The 27,859-nt window shown below is 40.0% G+C and overlaps 1 protein-coding gene across 1 annotated transcript; it reads right to left on the bottom strand.

Moving 5' to 3' along the window:
• Positions 1 to 838: 838 nt before the first annotated feature.
• tmem165 (transmembrane protein 165) lies at positions 839 to 26,956 on the bottom strand. The gene is made up of 6 exons (XM_067987337.1): positions 26,699 to 26,956; positions 20,127 to 20,352; positions 16,962 to 17,137; positions 9,686 to 9,868; positions 7,236 to 7,341; positions 839 to 5,686 (listed from the first exon to the last, which is right to left on the bottom strand). The coding sequence occupies exons 1-6, from the start codon at positions 26,828 to 26,830 to the stop codon at positions 5,610 to 5,612; spliced, it is 900 nt and encodes a 299-aa protein (XP_067843438.1). The 5' UTR covers positions 26,831 to 26,956; the 3' UTR covers positions 839 to 5,609.
• Between the last annotated feature and the right edge of the window lie 903 nt (positions 26,957 to 27,859).

The raw sequence follows: 27,859 nt of genomic DNA on the forward strand, positions 1-27,859 counted from the left end.
ATGTTGAACACACTAGAATCACACCAGTTTTAATGGCCTGGAAATTGCGCTGAGCAGCAAGCGATCCTCACCCGCCGCTCATTAGTTATAAACCCGCCCACAAACAATTTGTGGGCATCTGAGCACTAACTTGCTTCAATGGTGAGCTGCAAAAAGTGCAGCAGTCTTTCCCTGGCTTCTGTGAGCATGGGGAAAGGATCACTCTCTCCCCTCAATGAGCTTGAAGTATCCTTGACAATCCAGTCAGAACCAGGAAATGAAAGCTACAACTGTAAATTCAATTTTAAAATCAGTTAGAAGTGAAATAAAGAGGGTAAGATTAGAAGTCAGAGATAAAAGAAAGTAAAACACATTTTAAAAAAAAATGTTCAACAATTAGTATTGGGAGGATTGAGACCCATTTTAAAAAAAGTTAATTTTCAGTGCCAAACAACCTCTATGGCAGACATTAATACTTACCAAGCCATTAAAAGTTAGTTTAGACCAGATATAACTCAGCATACCTTTTTCCTGGAGATTAGTTATTTTCCAGCTGGGCAGGAGAGCAAGTTCATACTGGTCCATTCATTTCAGCTGGTGAGATCTTTTTACCACAAAGCATTCAGAGAAGCAGGGAATCAGGTGGAGCAATTTCTGGATTTCCACGTTTGACTGCATATGTGCGCTTTCCAGAACTTGCTCTTCCATTTTCCCTGAAATAACGGTAAACGTTGTTCGGCTCTCCGTTATTTATGAGCAATTTCCAGGCCAATAATTTGTAGCTGGGAACAGCAGTATGTAAACCCAAGATAACAATCGAGGTTTTCAAAATTATGAAAAATCGCATACCAATGAGGGGTTCAAAAACTACAGCACACATTTTAATTTTGAAACACATACAAGCATAACTCACATAAGGGGGTGGGGTTAAGATATATGAAACTAGGGATGACCATTGAAACAAGTATCGAATGTTGAGAAAGGAGAGAATGCAAGATCAAAAAAGCTTTAGGCCAAGAAGTGCTTTCCCTGTTCTTCAAATGTCCCACAGTCCTAACTGAAGGCAGTCAGGCATCAAACTAACCAGGGGGTGATAACCCTAAGCTGACACCACTCTCCAAAGTTTTCTCTCAAGAAAATGCCTCTAGCCCATTGATAGCAAATTTGAATTGGGAACTCTGAATTTGGTATCAGCCGTGATTTAGTTGGTAGCACTCTCGCCAAAGAAGGTCGTGGGCTCAAGTCCCACTCTTGAGCATAAAATCTAGGCGGACACTTCAGTGCAGTACAGAGTGAGCGCTGCACTCAGATGCTGAGACGTTAAACCGAAGCCATGTCTGCCCTCTCAGGTGGATGTAAAGATCCCATGACACTATTCGAAGAGCAGGGGAGTTCTCCTCAGTGTCCTGACTAATATTTATTCCTCAACCAACATCACTAAAACAGATTATCTGGTCATTATCATTTTGCTGTTTGTGGGACCTTGCTGTTCACAAATTGGCTGCCACTTTTCCTACATTACAACAGTGACTACAGCCAGTGAAGCTCTTTTGAAGTGTAAAGTGCTTTGGGACATCGAGGTTGCAAAAAGCACTAAATAAATGCAAGTCTTTCTTTCTGTTACAAACATAACTGCCAAATCACTCCATGAAATACTATGTTGATATTTCAATGCGTTTTACTATTAAGCTACTTTCAAGTTTCATTTTGTCTCTTTCAGATCAGTGTCAAATACAAAAGAGGAAACTTCCCCTGCAAGATCTTTTTTTAAAACTAGCCAGAATTTACATTAAATTTTGCTGGTCTTACACTAAAATGTTTACAGTAAGTGCAGAGCATCTTTCCCCATTGAAGACACAGCTCATTATTTACACCACTTTGGGGTTTTACATCAGATTTAAATCTCCAGTACACAATAAGAAAGGAATCAAGATTTTGCTGCATTGTGTCAAATGTTGACCAATTATATTGTGAGTTAACCCAACACAGGAGGATTTCTCCCAGCAGCACAGTTTGTCTTCAGTAGTACTGCATACAAGTATCTACACAAGAAAATTCCCAAAAAACAAACTCAAAACTAGGACTTAAAGCTAAGCTAAATATATAAAATAACATTTATAGAACACTAGGCAAATAAAATTTCATGAATTGAACAAGGTGGGAGCTCATTACTGCATACTTGCTAGATTTAAGCACATGGTGCTAAAAAAAATCAAGTCTGCCACCAGATCGCAAATACATTATTACAATACACCCAATAACAACCTCCAAAATACAAACTCTTGGAAGCCTGTGGGAAAAACTGGACCTGGAAATCAATGTGAGGAGAAAACATACAAACTTAAGATGGTCCAACATTAATTCCCTTAAATCGTGAATATGACAGAGTTGAAGTAGTGTTCAATGCATTTTAGAAATAAAATGTCAAATTTTAATGATATTGCCTTTTATACTTTAAATAAAACAACCACTTGTAACAGTACCATGTAAAATTCTAATCTATACTAGTCTTAGTTTCTTATAATTCTGTATTTTAACATGGTTAATTCTGCATGGTCTTCCAATCCGCAGTGTTCACAAAAATATTTAGGTATACAGATTGTATAAACTACTCTAATAGTGAAAATGAAGTATTTACTCTAACTCTTGTGTATTTTCATTAGCTAATTTAGTTGAATGTTAGGAGCTCAAAAGACATTCAGCCCAATAGCTAAAGCTAAAACTGAAGACAGCACTGCACCTGCAGTTACAGGTATGCTGTACCACTAGGAACAAAAATCAAATAGAACAAGGATTATGACATATGTGATTAGGTCAATTTTAAGCAGATGCATCATTTTTATACAAGATCTTGGTTTCAAGTCATTTTAGGAGGAATCCGATAGCTGACTCGTGTTTAAAAAGTATGAGTGTTAAGTGGTAGAACATGTGGAGACTCCATGTGGCTGGAAGACCACAAAACTAAGAATTCTCCAACCAAGTTTTAAAAAAAAAATAAAGCCTCAATCTTCATTTATTGCAATAACACAGTTACTCTGTATGGATGAGGACAGACTTTATAATGAGACCCTGTCTGTGCTGAGATCCGAAATGCACCACCGTTTGCTTACCAAAAGTACCATTTCATTTACACTGCATTAGCTGCATCAGAATAGGAACAGAGTAACTGGAAATTCAAGTTCCACATTTTATCAAAACATTGCTTGTTTTCTGCAGGGCTGTCATGAAGTACTGGAGTGAAACCACATTTTTTGAAACTAAAAAGGTAAAAGTTGTTCACAATGACAGTACACCAAGGGGTAAATTCATTCATCATGGTCCCAGCACAGAGCCTCATTCGGAGAATGGGTTAGAGGACTACATTATAGCACAAATCCTCTAACGTACTTTCTTTGAAACTGCAATTCATAAATTAAATTTGCTGATGTTAAGATTCTCCCCTCCACATTTACAAAGAATCAATTCCCGTACTGTACCACAGCACAAGCTTCCAAGTAATGATTCCTCTCCCCTCCCCATTGCATTTTTCTCTTTTGTAGGCCAGGGGTGCAGAAAGCAGCATTTTACAAATAATCCTTTACATTAAGAACATTAGATACATTGTCCTTTCATCAGTCCAAGTTAAACACGGCTCTAAATTCCCAATCCTTGTGTATTAAGGCTATTCTAATATGCAAGATTTTTATACAATAGAATTTTTTTTCCCTCAGTATAAAATTGTCTTAGTTACCTGCCAAGACACAAGTGTTCATATTGCCACAGGCAAGTGAATATCTAGGAGTCTAGCTCCAACAGAAAAGCAATCCTAGTTTTCAGTTCCAATTGCAATTATTTCAAAATTTCTTTCCAGTATAGAGCATATTGCATTACATGTAACTGTTTACACTATTTACATTTCTGTAAAACGGTGAATACAAAAACAGTTTAACACTTCAAATCCCCAAAGCAAAACAAACCAACTCAAAGCTAGTGAGGCACGCATGAACTGGGTACTTCAGTTGACCAAACATATGCATGTTAAAAGCATGTAATATATTTTGGATACTTGCTGAGTGTATAAACAGGTTAGTGGACTGCATGATTGCTACTATTGTTAACACAATTTAACAGTAGAACTGTCTTGCAAGATAAAGGATAATTTTAGTCTTAAAAAGTTAATAGTTGTTAACCATTTTAACTAAAATCAGAAGGTAACTATCATGCGGCCACTTCTCATTCATTAATTTTAATATTCACATTTTCAAGGCTGCTCCTGCTTTCAGATGGATTGAGTGATGGTGAGTTTTTGCTATTTAGCAGAATCAGAAAACTCATCTCTTTCAGAACAAAGCTTGGAAGAGAAGATGCATAAAAGCATCCATTTATCCTATTCCACCCCAAGGAGTCCACTCCGTTTTACGGACATAACCGAAAACAGGCAAGACTCCACTGCAAAGTCCTGTAAATGTGAATTTAATAGCTAAAATAAATACTAAAAGTTGCAGCAACAACCTGGGACATACTTAGCATTCACTGTAATCACTAGGGTGAACTTTTAAAGTCAAATTACAGTACCAAAGTATTTTTTTACATTCTTTCTGCAGCTCTTCACAATTACAAATTCATTTGTAATTCTAACTGTACCAGAAACAGTCACTACATGTATTCCTGATCGATCCCCCACTTATTTTTTTTTAAAGTTAGCAGCTGACATACACCCGGTCTGATCAGAAACACACAGGAAAAGTGGAAAGTAGTTGTTACAAAACTATGCAGCTCAGATGTTAACAATTGAACAGCACTAATTTGCAGTATCAACATAAAAGTAACAAGCTAAATGCTGATCACTTTAACCACCACCTCTCAAACCTAGATATTAGAATTATAAAATAGAACTAAATTTCAGTGATGTCCTTTCTTTCATTACATTACCAGGAATGTTTCAGAGCTCAACAGAATCGATTTATGACTACCTTCTCTGATAATTATGGGCAAATGTCACTAACGACTCAGTTACTCTTTTAAAGCTACCCCAATATTATCTGTTCATTTAATGAGGCATCACCAGCCATGTAGGAATACTACAAAAGCTTCTAGAATTAATAAATTTGCATTGTTTGATGACGATAATCCCTTCAAGTAATGAAACGGCGGTCCTTGGGGGTGGGGGTCCAAAGAAAGTTTTCAACTAATTCTTTACATGATTATGCACTGTTAGTCTATGAAATAAAGTAACCAAAAGGAGGCTCTAAACAGAGGAATAGCTGAGAAACATTTGCTTTCGAGTGAGGAGTGTAATAAGATTTACTTAGTTTAGCTTCCCATTATTTAAAGGGTTCCTTTAATGGTGGCGTTCTCCATCAAAGCTACCTCCAAACTCAAATGCTTTTCAAAATGTTGATGTTTACATTGAGTGGTAAGTGCCAAGGCACCTACTTATTGAAATATTTATACAGCAAATGAAGCATAGTGAGGTTGTTTGGGTTGAAAAACTCAAGACCACCTTCAGAATCTAAAATACATGTAAACTATACAGGAGGCACAGGTCTACATCAAGTCTTCTGCAGTGTGCAGTTACACTGTACATTTATAAACATAGGAATTACAGCTGGAAATGGTGATGCTGGTTGTCATTCCTGCAAACATTCTTGTTAAAACCCACTGTCTGGGCTGATGAACAAGGCAGACAGTGCAAATGCCAGGAAAACTATTCCACCAATGATGGTCACTGAAAACAAAATAGAATCATTAAATCAAAGGTTAATTTTATAAAATTAACAAATCTAGATTTCCTCTGGATTATACAATTTATAAAACTGCCAAATCACTGTTTCTGCCTATGAAACGAGGAGAAACCCCATCACACACATGCTTAGTTCATGAGAAAATAAATGATTTTCTTATAAGAGCATCTGCTCCTTATATGGGCAGTTCAGTATGCAGGTCTTCCCCTTCATCTACATAGAACCATTAGAAGTTTACAGCACAAAAGGAGGCCATACAGTCCATCACGTCTGTGCTGGCTCTTTGCTAAAGCAATCCAAAACTAATCACGCTGCCTTGCTCTCTTCATAAACTTGTATCTTGTTCGGTTCATATATTTATCCACCTTTTCCTCTGCCTCAACACACTGCATAAAGAAATTTCTCCATATCTCTCGGCACTTGTGCAGTGATTAATTTAAATTGATAACCCCACATTATGACTCCTCAACCAGAGGAAATATTCTTTCTCTATTCAACCCATCAAAATCCTTTGATTTTAAAAACCTTTATCCAATCTCCTCTGCTCCACTAGAAATAGTCCCAGTACTGAAAGTAGTTCCTCAAAAGTTTCCCATTCCTGATGAATCTACATTGAATGCTCTCTATGGCTTTAAAGTCCTTTCTAGAATGGTGGAACCAAAACTGCACAGTAATCTAACTGTGGCCTAACCAATGTTTTGTACAAATATATATTTCTTTGCTCTTTTACTTTGTGCCCCCATTTATATTGTGCCCTTAATGACTTTATCTACCCACATTATCAAGAATTATGCATTTGTACCCTTAGGCCTCCATTTATCCATACCCTTTAGCATTTTTCCCTTGAGTGTGAATACTTATTCCTTGTTTTTCCTCTCAAAATGTATTATCTCACACTTCTCTGCATTAAATTGCATCCAATCCCCGTCTACCCATTCTGCTAGCTTGTCTATGTCCTCCTGAAGTCTTTCAGTGTTCGCTGTTTGCCAAACCCCATACTTTTATATCACCAGCAAATTTTGATAACATGCTCCATCTGGTCAGGTCCACCTTTGCTATATAAATTGTACACTTAATATTCCCTCAGCAACTGATTCAGGGAAAAAAATGATCCATGTTCAGGTAGATTAGACATTTGCTTTTAGGTCATGAGCAATAATGCACTTTGACAAGTTACTTGAAATTATGTACAAATGTGAATACATTTTGGCAATCAGTATGTCAATGCTAGACCACATACCAATGTGGCTGTGTGCCTAACACACTTAGTAAACGCTGTGCTGCCTTCATGTTTTTTTCACAACAGGAGCACTGGTTTGGCTTTTGCCACATGTCCAGACTGTGTACTTGCCAAAGATGACTCTTGTCAAATGGGATATGGCTTCCATAGACCAGTTATGGCTCATCATTTAGTTCCCACCTCCCTCAGAATGGCAAGAAAAGGAGAGGAATTCAGTCCAGTATAATGTATTACTTTGACAATTTAATCAGTAAATATATTTATTAAGAAATAAAACTTGTCTTAATTCTTACCAGTTCTAACTGAGATTTTTTGGGCAACCATCCTTCCTCCAATAACTGCCAATCCAGTACATAGGCAGTGGCCTAGTGTGCCACCTACAGCGACACCAAAGGGATCCTGCAGTAAGAAGTGCACCATAAGATCTCCTCCTATTAGAACGTCAATATACAATTTCACTGAATTCCTGAGCTAGGCTGCTAATCAACATACTAAATATTTCTAGTTGAACCCAATCAATCATCTTTTACATACTAAAAAAATCTTGTAAAATAATTTGTATGGTGCTCCGATGGTTCAGCTGGTTACAGCAACGAGACCTGCTTAGGGCTACTACAATTGACCCCAATGTTCCTGGGGCAGGGGGACTTAGCTACGGTTCATGCTCCTAATTGTTATCCAGCCATGTCTGGTGGAAGTGCACAAATGCGTACATGAGTCAAGGACAGGACCAAGTTTGGCTTTGATGCCCTTTTAGCCTCAGACACTCAATGTTTAGTATCACCCATGAAAAATGACACTCAGGTGAGGGATTAGGTGGAACAATTACACCAGCACACATTAAAATCATACCCCAGTAAGCAATGTTTTAATTAAGTGTGTGGTTGGGGGGGGGGGGGGGGGGTGGGTGGAGGAGGAGAGAGAAAGAGGAAGAAGAGAAACTGGCAGAAAAGCTAAGAAAAAAAATTGTCAAAGTGCAAGGGCAGGTAATATCTTCGATTAGATTTTTGCACCCACCAATCACACAGGTCCAGGTAGATACAAGATCTGTGTTTTGGAATGGGGATGATGTGTGGAGAACTTCATGTATATTTTTGTGAAAATGTTTTACTGCTAAAGACATTTTGTTGGCTTGTATTAAGTTTCAAATTAGGAGTCAAAGGAATCATTTAAAAAAATACGTCAGTCCAGTCACCATACAATCTTACGTTAGTAACCTTTCAAAGAAAAAAGGAAATTCTAAAAATCAGATGTTAAGGCAGACTGAAAAAGGTCATTTTTCCTTGAGGACTAATTCTTATCAGCAGTTTAAAAGGCCTTTGGAGCAATTCAGGCCTAGCCTAAAGAGGTGAAGCAAATCTTAACTAAACTTGAAGATTTACACCTTTCAAGATTCTCCTACTTTATGCTAATTACACTAAATTTCCATTGTCAACCCACTTAGTAAAATTGCATATAGGATGTGCAAATTGGATTTAATGAACATAGGCATTTCCTAGTTTCCATGTAGCGACAATAGAAATACTGTTGTGTTAACAAGATTTAAATATTTAAATTTCAGATTCTATAGGTAAACAAGGTTGATCATACAGCTGATCTAAGACCATGAAAAGTACTCAAGCACTATAAAGATATATCCTTTAAAAAAATTCTCTTGTTTGGTCAGCAAGATGTCTGACATGCACAAACCAGTCAGCATACTCAAGCCTCCAAATTATAAACTTCTGAGAAATTCAGTCTATTATGGAATGCACATTCATCCTTCCCCCAATAAGAACACATCTAAGACCAAGGAGCTTAGCAGCAGGTTGACAAGTGCCAAGACTTAGGGATCCCCAAATGCATATAGAATTTTTCTGAAGTTCAGTCAGTTAAAACCTCACAGCTACTAGTACAAGGCACTGATAAGCATCCTATTGCTTGTCCAGCTAGGACCACCCTACACCCTTAGGCATGGATTTGCAAGATAATATGGAGCCAAGTGAGAAGAATTCCAAGCCCTGGTAACAGTTCTACCTCTCCCATCAATTTGCCAGGACTGGCTGGTCAATCAGCAACTGAACCTCCAAGTACTGCAGGCCTGCCTGATTCAGGGGTCAGATTACTGAGTCTGCCATAGAGGATCAACACACTTCCAATCTCCATCACTAGATGAATCATCCTGGGGCCAACTGGACACCAATGAGACTCCATTTGCCAAACTTCAAAGTAGGATACTTTCCAGTTGGTTATTAGAAAATTGATGAACATGGATTGTGTAGATAGCCCAGATTAAAGGACTGAATGTCTTTCTCCACTGATATAAAAGAATTTAATGAAATGAATTTGAATAGTCTCAATCTAGTTCCTAGTGAATAGGGATTCATGACACAAATACCCCCTACAATTCAGGACAAGTTAGCATTGGCTCCCTTCACATAAAGGCGCACAAGTATCACTTGTGTGGAAAATGGGATGGTAAAAACAAATCACACGTTCAGTTTGAAGAGTGTTCTTCTCTGCTGCATTTTTGGGACAGAGTAATACAAATTTATTAGACATCTAACTTCAATTCCTAACCTGAGTCCTCACTCTTCAACTGGGTGAGAACAGTGTTGTAAATCTGTTTACTGACGTCCCTCATCTTGAAAAGCAAAACTTTATCCAACCCATTCTTCACCTCCCTCCAAAAAAAACACACGCAAGAATCTAGATCAAATGAACTTTCCAAGCTAAAGCGAAAATGAAAAGCTGAAGAACTCACCTCCCTAGCAGCTAATACAATGGTAGTTAGTTGGGACCGATCTCCCCACTCTGCCAAAAAGGTGAGGGTAAATGCCTGAATGAAAACTGGAGAAATACAATGCATTCGCCTCTTTTGTGGCAGATGTGTTGATGATCCCGACTCCATATCCTGTGGACCATTTGCCACTTTTGATCGCTGAAGCTTTAGTGTAAAGAGAGAAAAAATGTTTCAATAAACCCAAAATGAATTTAACTCAGGAAGAGTACTTTCAGGGCTCCAAAGTGCAACTAAAATCAGTGGACTAATCAAATCAGAAATTAGGAGGTATTAATTAACTCTAAAATGGTACAAAATACTTTGGGCTGCTTTTCATGAGGAAGACATGAAGTAGTCAAAAGTTTTATTTGTTACTTTAGTTATTGTGCTCATGCTATGCAATTAAACAGGAGAAAACAGACCACAGAAATTGGCACGTCAAATCTGAATTGTTCTTCATGCTTTAGTTTAATGCACTAAAAGCAGGTCATTGAAAGAAACACCATAATGCAATGCTTCGATCAACTCAAATCGGCAAAATATGCAAACATTTCAAATCTCAAACAAACTGGTTCCTACAATGTGCCATTTCTGACTTTCACCACGTCCAGCACTCCTTTATGATTAAACAAGGCATCAGTTAAATTTCCATTCATTGAGCATTAGAAGTAATTGCTATGGGTACTTTTGACCAGGCTGGCTGGGAATTTCCTTGAAGCTGCGTAACTGGCACCGTAACTTCTTCAGAACATAAGAAATAGGAGCAGGAGCAGGAGTAGGCCATACGGCCCCTCTAGACTGCTTTGCCATTCATTAAGACCATGACTGATCTTCAACCTCATCTCCACTTTCCTGCCTGATCCCCATATCCCTTGATTCCGTGGAGTCCAAAAATCTATCTATCGCAGCCTTGAATATACTCAACGACTCACCATCCACCGCCGTCTGGGGTAGAGAATTCCAAAGATTCACAACTAAGTGAAGATATGCCTCCTCATCTCAGCTGACCCCATATCCTGCGACTATGCCCTCGAGTGCTAGACTCTTCAGCCATGGGAAACAACCTCTCAGCATCTACCCTGTCAAGCCCCCTTAGAATCTTATGTTTCAATGAGATCACCCCTCATTCTTCTAAACTCTAGAGTATAGGTCCATTCTGCTCAACCTCTCCTCATAGGACAACTCTCATCCCAGGAATTAATCTGGTGCACCATCTCTAAGGCAAGTATATCCTTCCTTAGATAAGGAGACCAAAACTGTATGCAGTACTCCAGGTGAGGTCTCAACAAAGCCCTGTACAATTGTAGTGAGACTTCCTTACTCTTGTACTCCAACCCCCTTGCAATAAAGGCCAACATGCCATTTGCTTTTCTAATTGCTTGCTGTACCTGCACGCTAACTTTGTCTCTTGTATGAGGACACCCATGTCTCTCTGAACATCAATATTTACTAGTTTCTCACCATTTAAAAAATATTCTGTTTTTCTATTCTTCCTACCAAAGTGAATAACCTCACAATTCCCCATGTTATATTCCATCTTCCCACTCGCTTAACTTGTCTATATCCCTTTGCAGACTCTGTGTCCTACTCACACCTTACTTTCCCACCTAGCTTTGTAACGTCAGCAAACTTGGATACATTATACTCTGTCCCTTCATCGAAGTCATTAATATAGATTGTAAGTAGCGGAGGCCCAAGCACTGATCCTTGCGGTACTCCACTAGTTACAGCCCGCCAACCTGAAAATGACCCGTTTATCTCTGTTTTCTGACCGGTAACAAATCCTCTATCCATGCTAATATGTTACCTCCAACCCCATGAGCCCTTATCTTGTGTAACCACCTTTTATGTGGCACCTTATCGAATGCCTTTTGAAAATCCAAATATACTACATCCACTGGTCGCTGGTTCCCCTTTACCTACCCTGCTAGTTACATCCTCAAAAAGCTAAAATTTGTCAAACACTATTTCCCTTTCATAAAACCATGTTGACTCTGCATAATCATATTATGATGCTCTAAGTGCCCTGTTACCACTTCCTTAATAATGGATTCCAACATTTTACCGACTGATGTCAGGCTAACTGGCCTGTAGTTCCCTGTTTTCTCTCTTCCTCCTTTCTTGAATAGAGGAGTTACATTTGCTACTTTCCAATCCGCTGGAACTGTACTAGAATCTAGGGAAGTGCGGTGTGTGGTTTCCACCGCAGATTCAGCAAAGATATGATGGCTGAGCAGCAGCAGCTCAGAGGACATTCCCGGCCAGATCTTTCACACACCAAACTTCTGATTTATCCCAATAGCGCTGTAAAGCCGTGCTCAGTTAAGATCAGCTGGATACTTCCACCCAGGAAAAATTTTAACCAGCATTTCGCTTTAAAAAAGTGCTTCCTATTTTACAGTTGAAATATTTTTAAAAAGTGTACCTCAGGTATGCATCGATGTAGTGGGAAATAGCAAAAAACAATCTGAATGTTTGCTATTTACAAATTACTTTAAAAATTAAATTTCTCCCTTTGAAAAAATTAAGTGAATCACTATCCCAATGCACAAAAGCCAGAATATTATGTAGGTGTGATTTAGTTGAGAAGGTAGTTACTTCACTTGAGGGTCTTCTGGGAAGGTACTTTCATACATTTTCAAGCACTTTTGATTGCAGACAATCTGCTTTTGTAAAACTGCAAGGTACTTCAAAAGGATGAGGGATCATCAGAAACATTCCAACTTGATTTGCCTACTTTAATAATTATCCTAATCCTCCTGCTCACCAGGTCCATTGCATTTTTAAATGTCTTCTGCTCATTTCTTATTACTTGGTATATTACCACAACCACATTTGCCTCTATTGCCTTTTAGATGTTTTAAACTTTACCGTCAATTGTAGTCTCTACAACCATATAACTACTTCCCACCTTTCCACCGTAGATTTCTCATGCATCGGGGTTGCAATTGACCAACTCGCAGTCTTCATCAGCCTGTCTTTACCAAGGGAAATGCTGCCAAAGTCACAATAAGGAGGTAGCTGAGATGCTGGATGGGCTGAAAGTTGATCGAGGTACTAGAAAGGCTAGCTGTACTTAAAGTAGATAAGTCACCCGGTCCAGATGGGATGCATCCTAGGTTGCCGAGGGAAGTAAGGGTGGAAATTGCAGAGGTGCTGGCCACAATCTTCCAAACATCCTTAGATATGGGGGGGGGGTGCCAGAGGACTGGAGAATTCCAAATGTTATACCCTTTCTTTGAACAAGGATGTAGGGATAAATTCAGCAACTACAGGCCAGTCAGTTTAACCTCGGTGGTGGGGAAGCTTTTAGAAACGATAATCCGGGACAAAATTAACAGTCACTTGGATAAGTGTGGATTAATAAAGGAAAGCCAGCACGGATTTGCTAAAGGCAAATCGTATTTAACTAACTTGACTGAGTTTTTTGATGAGGTAACAGAGAGGGCTAATGACGGCAATGCAGTTGATGTTGTCTATATGGACTTCCAAAAGGCGTTTGATAAAATGCCACATAATAAGCTTGTCAGCAAAATAGAAGCCCGTGGAATAAAAGGGGCAGTGGCAGCATGGATACAAAATTGGCTAAGTGACAGGAAACAGTAGTGGTGAATGGTTGTTTTTCAGACTTGAGGAAGGTATACAGTGGTGTTCCCCAGAGGTCGGTTCCAAGCCTACTGCTTTTTTTAAATATACATTAATGACTTGGGTGTACAGGGCACAATTTCAAAATATGCAAATAACACAAAACTTGGAAGTGTAGTGAACAGTGAGGAGGATAGTGATAGACTTCAGGAGGATACAGACAGGCTGGTGGAATGGGCCGACACGTGGCAGATGAAATTTAACTCAGAAGTGTGAAGTGATACTTTTTGACAGGAAGAATGGGGAGAGGCAATATAAACTAATTGGTACAATTCTAAAGGGGGTGGAGGAAGAGAAAGACCTGGGGGTAAATGTGCACAAATCTTTGAAGGTGGCAGGACAGGTTGAGAAAGTGGTTAAAAAAGCATTGGGATCCTGGGCTTTATAAATAGAGGCAAAGAGTACAAAGGCAAGGGAGTTATGTTAAACCTTTATAAAACACTGGTTCGGCCACAGCTGGAGTATTGTGTCCAATTCCGGGCACCAGACTTTAGGAAGGATGTGAAGGCCTTAAAGAGGGTGCAGAAAAGATTTACTAGAATGGTTCCAGGGATGAGGGACTTCAGTTACGTGGATACACTGGTGAAACTGGGATTGTTCTCCTTAGAGCAAAGGTGGTTAAGAGGAGATTTGATAGAAGTGTTCAAAATCATGATAAAGTAAATGAAGAAACCCTTGCCATTGTCGGAAGGGTCAAGAACCAGAGGACGCAGATTTAAGGCGATTGACGAAAGAACCAAAGACGACATGAGGAAAAACTTCTTTTAACATAGCGAGTGGTTATGATCTGGAATGCGCTGCCTGAAAGTGTGGTGGAAGCAGATTCAATTATGGCTTTCAAAAAGGAATTGGATAAACACGAGAAAAAAATTGCATAGCTATGGGGAAAGAGGGGAGGAATGGGTCTAACTAGATTGCTCTTACAAAGAGCCGACACAGGCTCAATGGGCCGAATGGCCTCCTTCTGTGCTGTAACCATTCTATGATGTTATGCTACCACTGGCCTGGGAACATTTGGTACTATTGCAAAGTAAGAGTAGGAATCTCATTCTATTCCCAGCACTGACACCCACAACCTTGAAATAAATTAGATATTCCTTATGGGAGCACTTCTATGTTTTCACCAGAGTGGAATTGAGAAGCCCTTTCTGTATTTTGGCAGAGGACCCAATCTGTGGCTCCAGATCCTTGACAATTCAGTCCTTGAAGCCCAGGCAATGCAGTCAAATCTACTAATGCTTAAATTACTTGAAATTTACAGGCCTGGAGCTTTGGACAGGGCTGTTGAGTGCAGTTGCCTCATGGTAATAAATAAGAACACCAAGATCTGCATTATATTCCTTCTGAGGATGTGGGCGTTACTAGAAAGGCCAGCAGTTATTGCCCATCCCTAGTTCCTCTGAGGTGACAGACCTTTTTCAATCACTGCAATCCACGTAATGAAAGTGCACTACACTTTCCCACAGTGCTGCTAAGTAGAGAGTTCCAAGATTTTGACCCTGAGGCAATGAAGGAACAGCAATACATGTCCAAGTCTGAATAGTGTGATGGTGTTCCCATGGACCTGTTACCCTTGTCCTTCTGGGTGGTGGAGATCACAGGTTTGGGAGATGCTGTCCAAGAAGTTACTGCAGTGCATCCTGCAGACTGTAAACACTGTAGCCATGGTACTCAGATGGTGGAGAGGGTGAATATTTAGGTTAGGTTGAGATATATGCAAATCGAAAGGAACAGATTTAATTATTTGTGGCCCTTGAGGCTTTACGGTACACGAGTGGCCTAAAAACTTGGACGTTGCTTTAATATGGGGTTATGTAAGGTCACAGGACAGATTCCTGAAATGAAAGGTGCAATTTTTCAAAACTTGGACTTCCATAACAAAGTCCAGGCAATTGTGAACTCACATTGAGAATTAGGCTATGTGGTCCCCTCAATTTTCTATTTTTGCCATAAAACTCAATATTCTATTAGCTTTTTTATGGCCTAATCCACCTGAGCTGCTGCTTTTAACATCTTGTGAATCTGAACCTCCAGTTATCTTTGCTCTTCCACATGACCCAATTTCCCCCCGAAGTATAATCACTTTTTAAAAAAATGCATCACTTCACACTTCCTGACAATTAATTCTACCATTTTTTGCTCATTCTACCAATACCCTTTGGTCCACAGAATTATTCACCATGCCTCTCATTTTAGTATTGTCTGCAGATTGACACCACTCCCTCTAGCATATATCCAAATCACTGATGTAGACTGAACAGAAGCAGCCCCACAAAAGAACCCCGAGAGACTCCACGGTCTATCATATCTGTCACCACCTCAATAAAGTCGGTCAGGTTTGTAGAGCATGATCTTCCATTCTGAAATCAGTGTTGGTTGCTTCTAATTATTTTCTCTTCATCTACATATTTAGTAATTTCACCTTTAAAGATTCCGAAATTTTCTTTACCCCAGAAGTTAAACGTCTCCCTTTTTGAAAAATGGGTATTACAGTGACCACTCTCCATTCTTCCAGCACACATCCATTCTCAATAGAACCCTAGAATATAATTTCTAGAGCCTCCGCTATTCCTTCCCTCATGGTCACTGGATTTATCGCATCAGGTCTCAGCACTTGGTGACCTCCTTTAGCTTAACTAACTTCCTTAATACTTCCATTTTAATTATATTACTCATCTTCCTTTCAACAAATTCAGGATTTACCTCTTCCCCAGTATCTTCACTGATGCAAAGTACTTGTTAAATATCCCTTCCAATTTTAGTTTATCCTCTACTAGCTCACTATCCTCTTCTCTCAGGAGTCTCCTCACATATAACAATTCTCTTTACTGATATTTGTAGAAATATGTTACTGCTTCATTTTTTAAATATTTTCTCCATGTACTCCCTCCTTGCTTTCCCTACCCCTCTCACACTCCTTATCTCATTTTTTAAAAATCATACCTGTAGGTTTCATATGCCCTGTTCAATTTTAGTTTGTTTTTAAACCTCTATTCACCGCTTCCTGAAACTTGAAATAGTTGCCTTTTTTTAAAAAAATTGGTATTTGGTTATTCTGCATCTTTACACATCATCTTTTAGAAATCTCAAGATTCCACTGTATCATGTCATCTTTAGTTAATAGGACTTCGGCAGAGTTAGACCTGAACCAAAAGTACTTGCACTTGTACTAATCTGCCGTCAAACATTATTTAAAATTAAACAATTAAGTATGTTACATGCAAGAAACTCTGGAATAACTAAGTGTCCTCTATTTTTATAGAAATCTTTCATTGAAAAGCTCATCTATAGAAATAAGGACATGGAACAAAAATAGGCAAAAGAAGTACTTTACATCATCTTCACCCATGATTCATGTCCATTTTTAGAAAGCTTTTGAACTCAAAAACACTAGTTACCATGAAATTTACAACTGATGTTGAAAAACACTCATGCAATTAGAAAAAGCTCAGCTTTTTTAAAGTAAAAAAAATTTCCATCTACTATCTCCATTTTATTAGAATAAAAGCTGAAATTTTCAGATTGAGAATCAAAGTTACTGGCAAATACTTTGCTGACATTCTAATCTGATTTAAGAGTGTATTGTACTATATCTGTCAGTAATCATACGTACATCTTCATCTTTCTTTTTGATTTCGGCTTGCACTTCTTCCAGTTCCTCCTGGCCTTCATCGGGACTCATCTTCAAGCCTTCCCAAAGCATCCGAAAGCCAAATATTGCAAACAGTGCAGTTGATACATAGTATGTATACTTCCGGGGGATAATTGTAGTAGCATAGCCAAAAAGAACTGCAACAAAGAATGAAACATAAGACCACCCTACTTCAAATCTGTGATATTTTAATTCTCTCTTCCCTCCTCCTTCTTTAAGAAGATGAGAATCATTTGGGTCACATCCAAAAGCAGAACTGAATATATCAAACTAAGTGAACAACTCTTCAGGACTTTTTCAAAAAAGTATCTTCAATATGTATCCTTCAAATTTGTCTAAATTTAGATCTTTGTGTCACAGAAATGTGGATTTGTTCAGGGAAGTTTGAACTGAAGAAACTCGCTGTGACTTTTGATCCTTCCAATAATTGGGTGATTGATGTGGATTTTGTGACAATTAGTTGACAAGCTAGTTTATAAATGTGCACCGAGTGGGAGCTGTGCAAAGTGAAAAGTGATTTCTGCTGAATGTGGTGCGATTCATGTCCAGTCCTTAAAATACATAAATGCATCAATTCAGATTTAACAGCCAAAAGCGGACCCTGGCAGAAATACTGCAGTTTACATCAGTGCTGATTATCAGGTTAAGAGGAGCAGATTCTGATGGCCAGCTAATGTTACATACACCACAATTCACGTTCAAGTGGTACAGGAGGCCAAAGTCCATCCAGAGACTGTCTCCAAAAAAAATAGTATTATAGCACAAGATTTCAAGGATGATGGAGGGAATGGTGAACCAGCTGAATGCAATTGGTTAACGTTGGAGAATAAAGGAGCTGTTACACTATTGGGAGTCTATTAAAGACCAAACAGTGGAAAGGAGATAGAGGAAGAGATATAGACAAATAATAGAAAAATGCAGAAACAGCAGCCATAATAATGGGTAATAAATAATACCCAAAAGGTTGATAGGGGTAAAAGTAACGTAGGGGAAGGGGATTCAACAATTTGTCTCTGACTGCTTCCTAGATCAGTATGTTTATGCTAGGAAATGAAGAGCGACAAGTCAGTAATCAAAGGGCAAGGGAACATCTGGAAAACAGCAATATAATTAGGCTCAATGTAATAATTGAAATGAGGAACTCTCAAAGGCCCTTGGCTGGAAAAGAAAACACATTTTAAGAAAAAAACAGAACTAGTACAGAAATGACAGTGGATAAACAGTGGAAAACTTTCAACCAGGACATTAGGGTACAAACTAGAGTATTCGCACAAGTAGTAAAGGGTGCAGGAAAAATTGAAGCTCCTTGGATGAGTTGGGAAACTAAAAATAAAATAAAACTTAAAGCAGCAAATGACAAATTTAAAGCAACAAGATAAAATCAGAGTACAAAAAATAAAGGGGAAGCAAAAAAGATTACATTGATTAAGAGCATATGAAAAAAGAATGGCAGGTGACAAAAGGAAATGGCAAATGATTTGGTAAACAAATCAAAAAAAGTTAACAAAAAAGGGTAGAGCTGATTTGGACACAAAAGGAAATCTCATGTAGGATGAAGAAATGGCATACTAAAAAGAGTACTTTCCCTTCATTTTCACAGAAGAGAGTGGTAGTGGAATGAAGGATGCAGAACAATTATATCAAATAGCTATAGATAAGTGGTACTGAAAGGTGGAACTCAGAAGTGGAAAAGGCACCAGGCCCTCTGGACATCCATTCTAGAAAGCTGAGAGAAGGCACAGAAACAAAAAGGAGAGGCTCCGACCAGAGGTTTTTTAAAAAAAAAAGGTCCTTGGATAAGGAAGCTGCCGGGGATCCAAGGGTTGCCAACGTAACACTTTTGTTCAAGAAAAAAAGATAAAGGGATAATATAGGTAACTATAATCCAGTCTACCTGTATGGACTAGCTTCTAGAGGCCATACGAGATAAAATTAATATTCACTAAGATGTTATGTAAGGACATTAGCAAATTTGTAAAAGGCAAATCACATCTAACGAATTTAAGAATTCTTTGAGGAATAAAGTGGAGTGTATTGATAAAGGAAGTGTAGAAGATGTTGCATATAAGGATTTTCAAAAGATGTGTTAAGGTGCCATATAAAAGTCTTGTTGATGGCATTAAGAAACAAGGTATTAGAAAATGCATCAGCATAGATGCAAAAATAAATGAAGAACAGAAATTAGAGTAATGGCTAATATGTGGTTTTGAACTGGCAAGATGTAAACAGTGGTGTCCCCCAGGGGTCAGTGTTGGAACCTTTGCACATATACAGAATATGCTAGTCAATCCAGTGGTATTGCACACGTGGCATCAAGACCAAGCAAATTCTTCGGATGAAGTAGGATTAGAGGGGATAATTAGATTAAGGCAGATGTAATTCCATCCCCATTTTATATTCATGCATTGTCATTTTTAATATTTCCATTATAAATACCTTTGTCCACATTTATAATGAAAATTGCTTATCTAAACCGGTCATATGATAATTACACTCTCCCACCAGCAGTGGCACTGCGTCCATGGAATCTTGTAAACAATTTTACAACACCAAGTTATAGTCCAGCAATTTTATTTTAAATTCACAAGCTTTCGGAGGCTACCTCCTTCCTCAGGTGAACGATGTGGAAAATCTATAATGGGAAAAGTTGACTGCACACAGACAAGATTTTAATGTATATATTTATGATCAGGAATTGATGAGAGAGAGCACAATATCAAAAGATACTGACAAAATAGGGAGCATGGTTAACTAAGAGGAATTAAGAAAGTGACTTCAGGAGGATATAAATGACATGGATGAAAATTAATGTGGAGAAATATCAGGCCAAATGGAAGCAGACAGAAGGAGTGAGACCAAGAACTGGAGTGGGAATCAGGCAGCAGACAGTTACAGGAAGATAACACTTTTTTCCCCCCTTTTTGTCGGCGAACAACGCCACCAGACTAAATACTTGTGAATAATCTAGCCTTAAGGTTGGGTGTACAGATCAAATTCATAATCAATGGTGAATTGCATACCAGTAACCATCATCCCACTTGTTGGCTTAATTCTGAATAATTTATACATTTCTGGCAAAAAATAGGAGAAAATATATATATTTTTAAAAAGTTTTAAGTCACCAACCTGACAAGCAGGTCATCAATCCCAAAGCCAGCATAGCTCCAACGAGCACAGTCAGGCGATTGTAGCGCATGGCCATAATAGCTGCTATGAAGAATGTCTTGTCACCCAGTTCAGAAACGATGATAACAGATATGGAAGCAACAAAGGCGTGTATGAAACCCAGGTTTGTTTTGGTAACAGATTCATCGCTTACAGCATTATCCATAGGATGTGGGGATGGTATTTTCTGCATTAAAAAGAAACATTAATGTTACTGAAGATAATTTTTTTTCTCTCAAAAGCTTAATTGATTACTCAGATTGCAGGTATCCTTAATTGTTTATTCACCTGCATACTCGAGATTGTTTTTCAAATCTTATGTTGACTAGTGGGTTTATCATGGCTTTACTCATACGAAGTCATATAATATGCTGTTTTAGCAGGAAAGTAGTGCTATTCCATATAATGCAATTCTGCTAATGTTCCTTTAAGGTCACAAAATCTAATTGTTATAAGTAAAAACAGGCTCAGGTCAATCAGTTTAATTGTTGTTTGGTTAGGAAACTGCAGATTTGAATATGCTCATCAGTTTCATGCTGCAACTCAGAAGCACCTGGCATTATAAAATTGTTCGGCATCTTTAATAAAGTATGATGTGTTTGGATTGAATGTTTTTAAGTACATTATAGCAGATCTCCTGCAGCACACTCAAGGTACATTGGTTGACATACTGTTTTATAAGAATTAAAGCATTATACTGTGAACAGATTAGCAGCATGTTTGTGAAAGCTAGAACAACATATACAGGTGAAACCTGTGAATTAGACTCCTAGGGGACTGGCACCAGCTGTCTTTTTTTTTTTGCACGTGTCCGTAGTTTAAGGTGGTCCATGGTACCACCATAAACTGCCTCCCCACATTGTCTATTGCCAATGTATCCACTGATTCACCGATGCCTCTGCATCAACCCAGTTTTCCTTTCAATCTAAACTACCATCAGCAGGACCCAGTTTGCTGGGTTCGTATGCTATTTAACACGGCTCCAAAAGGAAACAGCCACATGTTTTACAATACCAGCTTGCTTCTTTCCAACATTTGGCTGACAAACTGAGAATGGATTCACACGACAGGCGCTAAACTGAAAACGTGAAGGTTGCCAAACCAGTGTGCCGGAAGGGAATGGGGCAACTTTGTAAAGTCATGGAGCAACAAGACTCCATCCTGGATCTCCACTCAGGTGGGTTTCCCGATCTCAGCTCCACTGCTGAAACTATGCTCCAAGCAGAAGCCCAGTGCTCCCCTCCCCTAAAGGACCCCAGTGAAGATTGGAGGGACAGCTGCAACCACTCCACTTCTGGCATTGGTCTTAGGAGGCCGAGAGCAGTTCTCACACCTATCCAATGCTGCGTAAAAAAGTTTGTTTTCTTGTTCAGAAAGTGATCAAAAGGCTGTCAGGTTATTGCATATTTTCACAAGTAGTTTCAAATATAAAAGCAGCAAAGTATTGCTGTAGTCATACAGATCACTGGTTAGACTTCATTTGGAGCACTATATATAACACATATCAGCAGGAGTGGGGTAGCATAGCACAGCTGGCAAAAACAGCAGCAGCTTTGGTGAAGTAGTAGGTGCTGGCTGTAAGAGGATAAAAAGGTAGTGAGAAATTCAGTTAATGGACAAAAAATTCTGACAAAGCTATACTTAGAATCATACAGCTCAGGGGGTGGCCATTCGGTCCATCATGTCTTTGCCGACTCTTTGAAAGAGCTAACCAATTAGTCCCGCTCCCCTGCTCTTTCCCCATAGCACTACAAATTTTTCCTTTTCAAATGTATATCCAATTCCCTTGAAAGTTACTATTGAATCTGCTTCCACCATCCCTTCAGGCAGTGCAATCCAGATCATAACATTCAACTAAATTTTTTTAAAATCTATTTCTTCGAGTTATCTGGGTGACAATTATTGCCAATCCCTGGTTTCGCCACTGCGTTGACTCTACTCCCCATGGTGGTGTTAGTTAGGCAATTCGGCTGTATATAAATGAAGTGGTAATGATGGAGCGATGTCATGGGTCACATCCTTTCTGCCATTATCGCCTTGACAACACAGAATGGTAGGAATACCAACATTCAACAGGTGCCTAGAGTTACTAGGAGAGTCACAGTGCCACCAATACTTAAATGAATAAACCATGACTGGCAATTAACAGATAAAATGGAATACCAGGTCAGCATCACAAGAACATGCATTTTATTAAAGGCAGCAAAACAGCTTGTCCCTCAGGATGCCAGTCCCTGGAAACTTTGCCAGGCTCCACTGTAGTTCTGTAGCCTGTCACTAGGATCTCAGTAAAGTATATTGGCAGGGGGGGGGGGGGGGGGGGGGGCGCAGAGAAAAAATTAAAATGTTATCTAGGAGCCGAGTGCTCCTGTCAATAACTTCATCAAGCAAATGTAAGGAATCTTACAACACCAGGTTATAGTCCAACAGTTTTATTTGAAAATCACAAGCTTTCGGAGATTATCTCCTTCGTCAGGTGAGTGAGTGAATGACGAAGGAGATAATCTCCGAAAGCTTGTGATTTTCAAATAAAACTGTTGGACTATAACCTGGTGTTGTAAGATTCCTTACATTTGTCCACCCCAGTCCATCACCGGCATCTCCACTTCATCAAGCAACACCTTCTCTCCAATAAACTGCTCACTGAAGCTCCATTTAGGTTTCATCAGAACCACCTGGCTTCATTACTAGTCAGTCTTGATCCAAAAATGGACATGAGGCAAATACCAGAGACACGGTGAGACCAGCTGTCCTCAACATCAACACAGCATTCGACTGAGTATGGCATCAAGGAGCCCTAGAAAAAAAAAGTGTCAGTGGGTGCCAAGGGGAAAACCCCCCAGTGGATTGAGTAATATGTGACACAGGAAAATGGCCATGGTTTCTGAAGGCCAATCACTGCAGTCTGAGGGCAGTGATGCAGGAATTCCTCAGGGCAGCACCCTGGGCTCAACCATCTTCAATTATTTCATCAATTATCTTCTCTCATCATAACATCAGAAGTTGAGCTGTTTTGTAATGATTACACTGTGTTCAGCCCCTTTTACAACTCCTTCGATAATGAAGCAGCCCTTGCCAGCCAACATCCAGACTTAGGTGGTACAAATATTACCTAACAGTCAGCCTAATTGCCAGGCAATGACCATTTTCAACGAGAAAAAACCCAGCCACCTCACCCTAGTCTTCAACAACAACAATATCACCAGTTCCCCCATCATTAACCTCTTGGAAGTTAACAATGACCAGAAACTTAACTGGATCAACTATATCAACATTAGTGACCTACAAGAGTAGGGTAGAGGCCGGGTACTCTGCACCAAGTGGCTCACCTCCTAACCCGCACTTCATCATCTACAGCAGTCTGTTTCATCAGTACCCCTACTATTGGACTCACTATTCCCCCACCGCTGGTGCATTGTACAATCTACAGGTTACACCCCAGCAACTCAACAAGCTTACTTCCACTGCACCACAACCTCTACTACCGAGATGGACAAGAGCAAAAATGTCATGAGAGCATTAACTCCCAAGTCACACATCGTCCTCACATATAAATCACTGTTCTTTCATCTTTGCTGGGTCAATATTCCAGAATTGTCTACCTGAAACCACTGTAGGTGCACAATTACCAAAAGGACTACAATGGTTCAAGAAGGCCCATCACCACCATCACAGGAGAACTAGGAATGTGTAGAAATGAATGAACAGTTACTTGACCATAGTAAAGAAGAAATGCATGATGGATATTTGACCATGTTAACTGCTTGGCTCCAATAATGGGGTAGCTACAGCACACACACACACAAAGACAATTACGTTTAAGCCTTGGTATGTTGATAATTAAGTTGGCTGTGCAGGTGCTTAGTACCGTCTGGCCCCCCCGAGCAGATAAGGGTATTGCTGACTATAAAATATAATGAGAATACAGTTTCTTGAGGCCATGTGGCCTTGAGACTGACTTCAGCCCTACTGATAACCAGCTTTAGAGTGTAGGGAGGGTAATGTGCTCGGGCCTACGAGGCCTACGTGCCAAAACAGGAATGAGCTATGGACGTCCAGAGGGGGCAGGCTCACTACTTGATTGACCAACTACCTGAACCAATAAAGAATGTACATGTACGCCCATATTCTATGACAGGTGGACATTGCTAATTAAACTGTATAAATGTGAACTGTTTCCTTTGTTCAGTGAAGAGGTTATTCTGACCATTGTTCAGAGTACAGCTTCCCTTGTATACAAGTCAATTAAAGTAAAACTTTTCCCTTTGTGATACTGGTCTGAGTGTGTTAGTGCATTGGTATAGTGTTAAGTTTCGACAAATGGGCAAAAAAAAAATGCAGTCTTTCCAATGTGACCAACATCCCAAGAACAAATTTAAAATACTATGTAATTTAGGCCATGAATAATTTTCAGAACATAAAAGATTTAATTAAAAACTATGTGGAACTGAGTGGTGTACTGCAGTGACATTATCCTTTCATCTGAAACCTAGCTTTGACCTGGTGTCACCTTAGCTCAGCTGGTAGTTCACAAATCACACAGTGGGGCTTCAAACCACAATCTGAGTCAGAAGGCTGTGGATTCAAACTGCACTCAAAGACCCACTCAGTGTCATACTGATGGAATGATGCACTGTTGGAGGTGCCACCTTTTGGACCAAAGTGTAAGGCCATGGGGAAAGAATAGGGCAGTAGGACTAATTAGATAACTCTTAAGGAGCCGGCACAGGCACATTGGGCCAAATGGCCTCGTTCTAAGCTGTCATGGTAGTTCAGCTGGATGTTTTAGATCCTACAGCTATTTGAAGAGCAAGTAGTTCCCCAGGGTCCTGGCCAACATTTCTCCCTCAATTCATACCACCAAAAACAGATTAACTAGTCATTCATCTTATTGCTGTTTGTAGGATCTTGCTGTATGGAAGATGCCTGCCACATTTACCTACATAACAGTCACTGCATTTTAAAATCATAATTTATTCAAACAGTGAAACAATACCAAATTAAGATCACATATTTAAACATCCTGAACCTAAGGAGATAAGAAAAACAGCAATTTACTTCAGGTAGTACACTCAGGAAATGTACTCAAGCCGTGGAACTATACAAGCCTCCAATAGCTTTGGGCTACAAATCCACACACACACCCCTTTACAATCCAAACTATGTAGCCAAAAAACAAATCTACTAGGTGGTCAAACTTCTTTGAAAGGACTCAATGCTCCAGCATAGAAAGTTAAAGAAAACTCAACCCCATTAACACCCCACTGTACTATGGGTAAAGGGAACAGTTTCCTTCTTGCAGTTTCCTTCTTGCAGAAAGATCCTGTGACATCAACGCAAACTTAACATTGCCGAGGACATCCGTTTTTCAGAGTGCTGCACAGCAAGCTCAGCCATGCCAAAACCCAAGGAATACCTGCCAGGACAGTATTAAATAAAACAGATTAGCTGCAACTCCAGATTACTCAAAAAAAACTTGCAATAATTACACAACTTAACAGCACCTATCTGGATCAAATTAGCAAATTCAACTTTTTGCTCAATGACAATTTAAGAGTTTTGCAAAATTTCTTACTCACCAAGCAGTGATAAAGATGTTTCCACATCCTTGTTAAAATACCATTAAGGAACTCTAGTTCAGAGGTACGATATCTACAGCTTTACTGCCAAGTTCACTTTTTAAAAAATTAACTGCAGAAAATCATCTAATAAGTATCTGGCTGGTTGCACATTTTCACAGCCACTATTCCACCTTGGCCTGTTTCTATCCAGGCAAAAACATAAGACCACCTGTGATGTATTTGTTCATCTCACTATGTTATCCAATATTTTATCCAGCTCCTTTTTGAAGCAGTTGATTCAGCCACAACTGCTTTGCTTCATACCCATAGTCACTACTCTGGGGGTAAAAATTGAAATTACTTTCCATGTAATTTTAGTGGAATCATAGAAGGTACTTTAATAGAGTGCACCCTAATCACAGGGCTGATTTGACTTTTCTTCAGGAGCATTTGGCTGTAATATTGAAAATGCCTAAGACAAGTATTTAGGTTAAAACATTTGCATCCAGCTTCATGACTGATCATTTCAGAAACCTATAAAATATGAATTGAGTGAACTCTATTTCTCTCCAACATGCCGGCACCGTGTCGTTATCATCCTGGGCTAAAATATTAAGTCGCTGTCTGTCGGTGTTTTATGAACGGCCGCCAAGCAGGAAGTTTACAGTTAACTTTGTGACCGCCTGACATCCAGGGCTTTAACGCTTTTGTCGGGTTTAAGCCGAAGCTCAGGTGACTTTCACTGCGGAGACCCCTGGGGGAGGCGGAAAAGGAACTGAAGGCGGATCCTCCGGGTTAATTAGAGGTGGTGACAGGCCCGGGCGCCTGGACCTGGACCTGGACCGTCCCCTCGGCACCTTTAAACGAACGAGGGACTCGGGTTTTCTCTCTCTCTCTCTCTCTCTCTCCCCCTTCACCCAAGCGCTAGAGCCTCCCTCCCCGCGGAGGCCGCCTCCCGGCCCCCGGCTTTACCTGGACTCTCGACTCCCCTTTGGCCGCTTTCTGCTCTTCTTGCTCGCCGGCTACGGTCGCCGCCATGCAGCAAAGACTCAGCAAGAAAACCGCAGCGACACCCGCTGCCGACGGCCGGCACCGCGCAGACATGACCGCCGTGGGAGAGGAGACGCGAACAGCAAATAACAAGAGGCCGAGGCCACAATCCCGACAGCTCCAGCCGTCACCAAGCGAGCTCCGCCATCATCGGCGCGACCGAGCCACTCGGGCTCTCAGCCAAACTTCACACCCCTTCCGTCCCGCCCACCCACTCGCTCCTGTACACCCATTGGCGCCTGCCCTTCCGGCCTTGCAATTGATTGGAGGAGCGGGTGCCAGTCTTACACCACCATCACGTTTGGTTGTAACTTCCCTTGTGACGTTCCAACCGGCGTGGAAGAAGTACCTATCTGCGCATGTGCAGTGGCTCTACCGCTGACGTTGTCTGATGACGATGCTGTCGAGCCGTTTACCTGAGGACCAGTCACAGGCCTGGGAAAGATGTCCTGACCCTTCTGCTGCAAACTACCGTACTATCCCCAACCTGCCTTTCCAAAGTCCCTAAAAGTGTTGTCGGCTCACAAATCCACGCAGATATTGTAATCGGTACCCTGTCCTCAGGTATTGTTTCCCCCTCCTCAAAATCCCACCCTTGATCCTGTCCTTACAAACTACTGCCCAATCTTATAAGGGTGCTCCCACTGAGCTGATCAACATTGGAGGAGGATGCTGTGTGTCAAAGGCTGCGTAGAGAAGGAAAAGGGAAAATGCTCCACAGTCACAAAGTCATTTGTGACTTTGAATGGGGCCGTTTCCGTGCTGTGGCCGGGGCGGAAACCTGATTATTGAGAGATTCAAACATGGGGTTGCAGGAAAGATGGGTACGGATTTGGAAGGCAACAACATGTTCAAGTTTGGAAGTGTGGTGAACAGTGAGGAGGAGAGTGATAGACTTCAAGAGGACATAGACAGGCTGGTGGAATGGGTGGACACAGGCAGATGAAATTTAACGCAGAGAAGTGCGAGGTGATACATTTTGGTAAGAAGAACAAGGAGAGGAATTATAAACTAAAGGGTACACTTCTAAAGGAGGTGCAGGAAGAGAGAGACCAGGGAGTATATGTGCACAAATTGTTGAAG

This window comes from Heptranchias perlo, chromosome 1 (genome assembly GCF_035084215.1).
Source record: "Heptranchias perlo isolate sHepPer1 chromosome 1, sHepPer1.hap1, whole genome shotgun sequence".
NCBI lineage: Eukaryota > Metazoa > Chordata > Chondrichthyes > Hexanchiformes > Hexanchidae > Heptranchias > Heptranchias perlo.